Raw genomic sequence first — 8,446 nt, 5'->3', positions numbered from 1 at the left:
GTGCGCCAGGCATCTCCGCATCAGCGCCCCCTCCCCAGAGAGCATCCCAAAGGAAGCTGGTACTCGGGGCCAGAGAGCCCAGTAGGCAGCGCGCCTGCCTTGCCTGAGCCCTGGGTTCCGTCCCTGTCACTGCCACGAGTGGTCCCCACACATCGCTGGCTGTGGCCCTAAAACCAACACCAACACAGTGTGTTGCTCTTTGCCTGGGGGTGGGGGGGTGACAGCCTAGGAGCCGCCCCCTCAGGCATGACACTGTGATGACAAATGGGAGGGGTGGGGGCCAGGAGGAGCGGGGACAATCTGTCTGTCATACCCACACCGCCTCCGTTCTGGGGTCCAACCCCACCTCTGCGGCCCCCCGGCGCCTGGATTCAGGCTGTGAGAGGGAAGCAAGCCCGTGCCACCTCCACCCTCAGCCGTCACCAGGCCGAAGCGTCGGGAATTGTCAGGACTCGGGGTCATTCCTTCAGAAGACAGGCGGGGGCCGGAGACGGCCCCGAAAGGGGGGACAGACAGGCCTTTGCTTATCAGCTCCCCAGTTCCCGTCACTGCTGCTCCCCCAGCCCCGCCAGGTGTGCACCCCCGGCCCCCCGCTGACACGCCGCCGCCCCCTCCCCCACCGCTGAGGGAAAGCACTGGGGAACGGGGAAAGCCCTGGGCTGTTTCTGGCATCTTCTAGAGAGCCCAGGAACAGCTAAGAGAAAAGGGGCTTTACCAGCCCAGAACCAGGGACGCTGGGGAGCCGTCGGGGAGCAGCTGTGACCCGCCGGGGTTCCCACCCAGGGGGGCGGGACAATGGGACCCCCCGGGGTGGTTTTCCAGGAAACTCCTGCAGACTTAGCGGGGAGGCACCTGCTCTGATTTCTTTTTCCTTCTCTTGATTTTTGGGCTAGACGCGGCGGTGCTCAGGGCTGACTCCTGGCTGTGTGCTCAGGGGTCACGGCTGGCAGGGCTGGAGGACCCTCTGTGGGGGGCCGGGGATGGAAGCCGGGCCGGGCGGGTCCCCGTGTGCTCCCTGCTGCCCTGTGTCTCCAGCACGCCTCTGGCTTCTCCTAACCCAGCCAGTCCTGTGTTCGAGGGAGAGCGAGAAGGGGCAAAGGTTTGTTTGCAGGGCCCCTGGGGTCAGCCTGTCACGCCTGGTCCCCCTCATGTGCCCATCCGTCAGGGGCAGAAGGCGCAGCTCTGACACGGACTCCAGGATGTCAGCCCCAGCAGGTCCCGGGAACTGGTCAGCACTTTCCTCACGGGGACTCACTCCCTCTGAGGCGCGTGGACGTGACCTTCCAGGATCCCCGCCCCCTGGAGGGTGAGGGAGACTCTGTGGCAGGGAAGGTCACCAAGGAGTGGACACGTCAGGCGAGGCCCAAGTAAGAGGTCGGGGCGAGCAGGAGCGCCCGAGCCTGCGTGCACTGACGCCATCCGCACCCCAGCCAGGCGGAAACGAAAGGCGGGGGTGTGGCTCCACCGTGAGCTCAGGGTCCCGTCCCCGCCCCTGAGGTGTCCCCCCCCCCCGCCCTCGCAGGGTGTCATCCCCCCTATTCAGAATCAGAGCCTGAAAGCTTGGCAGGACGGGCGAGAGGTCAGGGCCGTGACTGGGCCTGCTGGACAGTTTCCACCCTCGGGCGGTGCTGGCCCCTGTCCCAGGGCAGGTTCCTGAGGTGGCGATGGCCTGGGAGCCTAGGACAGCGGCAGGGACACATGCAGGGATTCGGGCACGGGTCCGAGTGAGGGAGCGAGCGGCCCAGTGGGCAGAGGAGTGAACGAGTGAATGAGTGAATAAGTGAATGGTGGAGTGGCAGCACCGCGGGGAGGGCGTTTGCCTTGCACACGGCCGATGCGGGTTCAATCCCCAGCATCCCACAGGGCCCCCTGAGCGCTATCAGGAGTGATTCTGAGCACAGAGCCAGGAGTCAGCCCTGAGCATCGCCAGTTGTGACCCAAACAGCAAAAGGAAAAAAGTGAATGGTGGCACGAGTGAATAAGTGCAATGAACGAGCAACTGAGTGAATGAGTGAATGAGGGAGGAGCTGCCGGGTGGGGGGGTGAGGGAGCGGGGCGGTGAGGGCCGTGTCTGGGTGAAGCGGCTCTTAGTGCCCAGAGGTACGTCACTTCCTGCTCTAGCTCCGAGTGACGGACTCGCATGCCTCCACCTGGGCTTCCCGCCGCTTCCCTCTGGGGTCCGCACTCCTGCCCGGGGGGGGCAAGCAAGGACACCCCCAGACTCCGGGGACACCCCAGCTTTGAGGCCCCCCACACCCATCTCCCCAGATAGCCCGGCCCCGGAAGGACCCGCACACAAGCACACGGGACCCGAGGTTCCGGGGAATCCGAGTTTTATTGGCAGAAATGTCCCGGGGACCCCCACGCCCCGCCCCAGGTGACCCAGCCCTGGGCCCAGATCCCACTGAGCGCAGGTTCGCCCTGCGGCACCCCTGCAGCGGGGGACTGTTCTCAGGGTGCCACGACGGGGGCGGGCGCCTCTGGCCACTGCGTGCCCGGCCGGGACTCCCCCACAGTCGGCCTGGATGGTGGAGGGGTCAGCCTCATCCTCTCCTGGACTCTCGCGCAGGGTCACTGTCGGGGTTGACGGGGCGGTCAGTGGCGGGGAGGGGTGGGGCCCGGAGGGGGCCCTGGGTCAGGGCTGGGGGCACAGGGTCCCGAAGGGAGAGTCCCGTGCTCTGCCCCCGCCCCCGGGACGCTGCACCCCCAGGGCCCCCCCAGGGCATACCAAGGACGAGCTGGCGGCGGGCAGCCTCTGACGCTGCGAGTCAGCGGGGACGCAGGACCAGAGGTCCAGGTTCTCCGGGGCGCAGCTCTGCTCAGGCTTCGGGGGGAGGATGTCCCAGCCCAGGAGGCAGTGCTGCGGGCAGGGAGACGGACAGAGCACGCTGTGGGGCGGGGCGAGGGTCCCTCCGGCTGTGGGGGGGTGAGGGTCCCTTAGGCTGTGGGGGGGTGAGGGTCCCTCAGGCTGTGGGGGGTGTGGGGGTCCCTCAGGCTGTGTGTGGGGGGGGTCCCTCGAGCTGTGTCCGGGGTGGGAGCAGGGAGGGTCCCCCAGGACCAGGCCCACTGGCCCACCCTGAGCCGGGACATATGGGTGAGCCCGGCGCTGTGGAGGGGCCACTCCTTGACGCCTCCCCGCCCCCTCGCCTGCACAGACACTCGCGTGTGCGGGGAGCGGGTGGGCGCCGGCCCTGCGGGGACTCACCCGGGGCAGCGCCAGCGTGTCGGAGGCGTCGAAGCTTTTCCGCCGGTGGATGCGGGGCCGGTGCGGGGGGTCGAGGGCCGACATGGGGACGCTCACCCTGGGGACGGCAGGGGGTCACGGCGGCTCCCCCCCAGCAGCCCTCTCGCCACCGTCCCCGCTGGCTGCTGCCCGCGCCCGGCCCGCCCACCCACCTGACCTGCACCGGCTTCCCCGCCACGCTGGGGTCCCCCTGGCCCCGCGGCTTCCGGCACAGGCGACAGGGGCTGTCGGGGTCCGACGGCTCCAGGAACAGGCGCCGGTTGACTCGGTAGCAGTAGATGCCTGCGGGGCCCGGGCACAGCGGCTGGTCACGCCCCGGGCCCCGCACCGCCCGCTCTCGTGTGACACACGCCACCTGCAGCGCACACGCGTGCTCCGGCACACATGCATGTGGCTGTGGCAGTCCCGCCCTTCGCACGTGTGCAGGGACACGCAGACTCGGGCGCTCGCATGACAGACACCGCACAGCACACACAGACGCGGGGGCAGGAGGGGCCAGACCGACCCCCCCAAAGCCCAGCTCTGACCAGGCTCCCTCCCCCTGGGCCGGGGCCACTCTGGGAGAGGGACGGGGGCAGCCGGGCTGGACACTCACACTCGTGGTCCCCCTCGACGTTACTGGGTGCCGGCACACCTGCCAACAGGGACCTGAGAGGGCAAGGGGGTGAGAGGGCGAGCAAGGGGCCTGGGGCCACCCTGGCCGCCCGCTCGGTGCTCACTCGTGCGGGTGGCCGAAGCAGTCCTCCTGGTTCGCCTCCCGGAACTCCTGCAGCTTGGAGAAGAAGACTTCCGGTTTGCTGCTGACTGGGGACCTGATGTCCAGTGACCCTGGAGAGAGCAGATCCCAAGAAGGTGGGCGGGGAGCGCTGCCCACCTGGGAGACAGACCCAGGGAGGGACAAAGGCCACCTGTTCCGAGCTTTGTCGTTTTTGCTACACCCCGTGGTGCTCAGGGCTTACTCCTGGCCGTCCGCTCGGGAATCATTTCTAGCTGTGGACCAGATGGCAGGGATCGAACCCAGGTCAGGCTGTGCAAGACAAGAACCCTGCCCGCTGCCCTCTCTCTCCTCCCGAGTTCCATCTCTGACTACGGAGCCACAGATCGTGAGGTTCTGTCCACTCCCTGGGGCAGGACCGTTAACTTCTGCAATCACTCGGGTCTCCCGAGAGAGGAAATCTGTGTTTGGAGAACCAGACCCTCCTTCTGGCTCAGCTGCTCCTGGCGGCCTGCGTGCACACGGACAGAGAGAAGGGCCTGGGGCGGCCCCCTCTCCCCCCCGTGTGGGGACCCCGAGTGGAGGAGGCAGAGAGCCCAGACAGGTGCACACAAGTGTCCCTAGGAGGGGGACATCGGGGCTCCTGCGCCTGCGAGAGTCCACATTCCCAGGAACAGGAAGTGGGGCAGTGAGCGGCCAGCCTGGAAAACCCCTCCAGACAGGGCGAGGCCCCCCGCTCCCGGACCCTGCTTGGGTCCCCACGATCCCAGCCTTGGTGCAGAACCTCAGCCACTCCTCAGCGTGCCTCCTCTCCGTGCGGCCAGGACCACCCTCACAGTGGCCAGCCCCGAGGGCCACTCCCCGAGTGGCCGGCACCACTGTCACCCAGCCTCGGGGACCACAGGGACAAGAGACAATCAGAGCACTGGCTCAGACGGGTACACGTACAGGAGGAAGAAACGTGCAAAGGAGCCCGCTCCTGAGGAAGGCATGCCAGAACACGCGTGTGGCAAACGGGGTGCCCTGGGCGGGGGAGGCGGCAGCGCCCCCCACACCAGGCTGGCGAAAGGACCACCCCGTGCACCGAGCCCCGGACAATGAGCCAGACACGCTCCAGCTTCAGGCTGCGGGACATGGTGGTGCCAGGGCCACCTCCTGGGGCTGAGCTGGCGAAAAGGCCTGTCCGCGGCCGGCAGGGACCTGTGACACTGGTCCCAGGGAGGGACAAAGGCCACCTGTTCCGAGCTTTGTTTCCGAGCTCAGCCGCCAGACCTTCACCCAGCAGAGGCCTGGAGCCCCGCCCGTGCCGGGGCCCCCGGAAACAGCTCACGGAGGAGGGTTAAGAGCCAGAGAAACTGCAGGTGTGCAGTCCCCCAGGTCTCCCCACAAACCCCGAGCCCCCCGGAACAGCACCCGGGGCAAGGCCACACCTGCAATCCAGTCATAACCCAGGTACGGTCGCAGGCGCCAGCTGCTCTCTGGGACTGGGGGTCCCGTGTGGTCGGTCACATCCTGAGGAGGAGGAGGCAGAGGGTCAGTGGCTGGGCCAACAGGCTGGTCCTTAGAAAGCCCAAGCAGAGCAGGAATGTCCTGTCCCAGGGCTCATGAGCTACACCCCGCCTGTATGTGATATTGACCGCTCTGACCTCAGCCTTCCCATCTGTGTAATGGGCTCATCGCCTTTTCCCCAAAGGGCTGTCTGGGGAAGGAAGGACTGACCACCATGTATCAGACTGGAAAACCACAAGTCAACTCGCGTTCCTCCCCCCCCAAGAGCCTTGGCCGGCAGGGCCAGCTGCCCAGGAGGCAACTGTGAGAGAGAAATGGAGGCCCAAGGCGGTGCCCGGTGCTGGGTGTGCGCCCCCCTCCCGGGTTACCTTGACAGGGCTGCTCTGGTGAGCCCGAGCGTCCAGGAACCCCAAATCCTCAGACTCTGAGGACTCTGGTTCTTTTGAGTCTGCAGCAGACCCCAAGGGGGTGGAGTGGGGTGTCCCGGGACCCGGGGACTCCTGGCGCGGGTGCTCAGCAGGTGGGAGAGGGCTTGTCTCAGAGCGGGCGCTGCCAGGCCCGGACCCCTGACCGGCATCGCCCAGGCGGGCTTCCTCTGCAGAGGAGGTGACCGGCGACGCTGAGGAAACCTCTCGGGACGATGGCGCCTCCGAGGCGCAGCCGCTGCTGCTGTCCACACTCAACTGGGACAGAGGAGTCCAGTCACTGGGGCGTGGCCCAGCTGGGGGACACCCACCCCGCCAGCCGCCACCAGCCCCAGCCCGGCCCCTCCGAGGACTGGAGAAGAGGCGACTCCAGCCCCTTCCTCCCTCTGCGCCCCGGGTGCTTCCCTGTGGGCACCCACCCCCGCAGGCACCCACCCCCGAGGGCACCCACCCCCACGGGCACCCACCCCCGCGGGCACCCACCCCCGAGGTCACCCACCCCCGCGGGCACCCATCCCCTTGGGCACCCACCCCTGTGAGCACCCACCCCCGCGGCCGCCTGCGCCTTCGCCACCAGGCGCCGCACGGTCTCCTGCCCGGCCGTCAGCTTCCTCAGAAGCGCCAGGTTGAGTTCCCGCAGCCGGAGCACCTCGGCCTCCGCCATCCACGCGCTAAGGTCGGCCGCCAGGCCCAGCGCTTCCACCTGAAGGCGAGATGTGAGCTCAGGAGGCCGCGCTCTGGATCCAGACACCGGGGTGAGGAGCTGAACTGCCCGGTGCCTCAGTTTCCCCACCTGCCCCACAGATGACCACAGTACTGACCTCCTAACGTGGCTGTTTCAGGACTGCCATGCATGTTATGTCTCATGTATGTCACGTGTCAGCGTGGATGAGCACACAATTACATTCCTATCGTCTGTTTCTATTCTTTGTGGGGCCACAACTGGTAGTGCTCAGGGGACTGTACGTAGTGCAGGGGATGGAACCAGGGTGGGTCGCATGCAACCCAAGCACCTTAACCCCTAAACTATCTCTCCAGCCCTGCATTTCTGTTTTACTGAACTCCACTTTTTATTTATTTATTTATTTATTGGGTTTTTATTTATTTATTTATTGGGACGCACCCAGCGATGCTCAGGGGTTACTCCTGGCTCTGTACTCAGGAATTACTCCTGGGGGTGCTCAGGAGACTATACAGGATGCCAGGGATTGAGCCCGGGTGGGCCACATGCAAGGCAAATGCCTTCCTCACTGTACTATCACTCCCGCCACCACTGAACCCTCCTTCTAACACGCTAAAAGAACAAAAACCCCTAAGCCAACACCAACTACAGATTGAGACCAGCTTAACACCAATAAAACGACTCCAGAGCAAATAAAAGTAAAGAATGGCAGCCTAGGAGCTCGACACACCAGGTTTCTGGAGCCGCGCATCCCTCGCTCCTGTCTTCCCTTCCTTCTTGCCTTTCCTTTCACCAATGCAGAAACCAAAGTCGAGAGAAAGTGAGTGACTGGCCCCGAGTCAATATGGGAAGCTGCCACGCCAGAATTCTGGAACCAGACCTGGTCCCCCAGTTCAGAGGAGAGGAACACAGTAGCTTTTCTGGCCCCACCCCCAGGGGGCTCTTCAGAATGGATTTCTGCAGGGGAGGGGAGGGGGCCACAGGGGGCAAAGAGCCTGATCCAGTCCCAGCTCCCTGATCTGATGGGGGGCGGAGTCTGATCTGCAGTCCTTGGTCCCTGATCTGATGGGGGGTGGGGGTGGGGGGGCAAAGAGCCTGATCCGCAGCCCAGTTTCCGATCTGATGGGGGGGCAGAGTCTGATGCAGTCCCTGGTCCCTGATCTAATCAGAGCCTGAGCCGCAGTCCCAGCTCCCCATCTGACCGAGGGGCGCGGGCACGTGCCCACGGTCCCGGGGGCTAGGACCGGGTCCCGGGTGAGAAGCACCGCCTGCACCGTGCCAATCCGGCCCTGGAAAGCTCAGCGCGGCGCAAACACGCCGAGCGGAGACAGCGGGCGGGACCGCAGGGGCGGGACGGGCCCGGGAGAAAGGGAGAGTCGGCTCCCCGAAACCTCGGGGGGTGCACGTGGGTCCCCGAGCGCTTCCTCCGCCTCCGGCCGGGCGCCCGCACTCACCGCACTCAGGCCGGGAACCGGGCGGCCAGCCGCTGCCTCTGGGCCAGTTCCGCCCGGCGCGGCGCCGGTGGGGGGGCGGGGTCCGATCCGGCCTCCCTGATTGGTTGGACGCGGCCCAGGCCGCCCCGGCGAGCGTTACTCCACGTTCCAAAACCACAGTTTTAACATCGAGGCGGGGCTAAGAACAGGAGTCAGCGTTTTATTGGTCAACGCGCCCTGCCGGTTATTCGTCTTCATGGGCGGGGCCTCCGGATGGCGATCTCCGATTGGCCAGTGCGGGGCCGCGGGTTAAGCCGTGTTCACCCGCGGCGGTTTCGGAGTCTTCTCCCAGAAACCCACCACTGTCAACTACAAGGACCCGGGATGGGGCGGTGCTACGTTCATTCCTGCGTTTATCGTACCTACTTTGTCTTTTGT

At 66.0% G+C, this 8,446-nt stretch overlaps 1 protein-coding gene across 3 annotated transcripts; it reads right to left on the bottom strand.

Annotated features, from left to right (window-relative positions):
* Nucleotides 1-2,316: 2,316 nt before the first annotated feature.
* On the bottom strand, nucleotides 2,317-8,095 carry MIIP (migration and invasion inhibitory protein). 3 transcript variants are annotated; one of them, XR_008630253.1, is made up of 10 exons: nucleotides 8,030-8,095; nucleotides 6,441-6,596; nucleotides 5,837-6,151; nucleotides 5,390-5,471; nucleotides 3,964-4,072; nucleotides 3,840-3,892; nucleotides 3,402-3,526; nucleotides 3,206-3,302; nucleotides 2,729-2,860; nucleotides 2,317-2,574 (listed from the first exon to the last, which is right to left on the bottom strand). XR_008630253.1 is itself a non-coding variant. In XM_055139521.1 (10 exons), exons 2-10 carry the CDS (start codon nucleotides 6,555-6,557, stop codon nucleotides 2,572-2,574), a joined length of 1,038 nt encoding a protein of 345 aa, XP_054995496.1. In that variant the 5' UTR covers nucleotides 6,558-6,596; nucleotides 8,030-8,095; the 3' UTR covers nucleotides 2,317-2,571. The 3 variants fall into 3 exon arrangements, 1 of the variants encoding a protein (XP_054995496.1); XM_055139521.1 differs by having other exon boundaries at nucleotides 3,397-3,526; XR_008630254.1 differs by lacking the exon at nucleotides 3,840-3,892 and having other exon boundaries at nucleotides 3,397-3,526.
* Nucleotides 8,096-8,446: the final 351 nt, after the last annotated feature.

The sequence above is a fragment of the Sorex araneus genome, chromosome 5 (genome assembly GCF_027595985.1).
Source record: "Sorex araneus isolate mSorAra2 chromosome 5, mSorAra2.pri, whole genome shotgun sequence".
Taxonomy (NCBI): domain Eukaryota; kingdom Metazoa; phylum Chordata; class Mammalia; order Eulipotyphla; family Soricidae; genus Sorex; species Sorex araneus.
The sequence above is the reverse complement of the archived record's forward strand: the minus strand, read 5'-3'. Positions and strand labels throughout refer to the sequence as shown.

What these genes read in the sequence shown, in the direction of transcription:
- MIIP (XM_055139521.1), bottom strand. Translation starts at nt 6,557, where the DNA reads ATGGCGGAGGCCGAGGTGCTCCGGCTGCGGGAACTCAACCTGGCGCTT. An exon ending in ACCAGAGCAGCCCTGTCAAG is followed by an intron (nt 5,472 to 5,836) that starts GTAACCCGGGAG and finishes CCTCCTCCTCAG; the next exon opens with GATGTGACCGACCACACGGG. An exon ending in GGGTTATGACTGGATTGCAG is followed by an intron (nt 4,073 to 5,389) that starts GTGTGGCCTTGC and finishes TGCTCTCTCCAG; the next exon opens with GGTCACTGGACATCAGGTCC.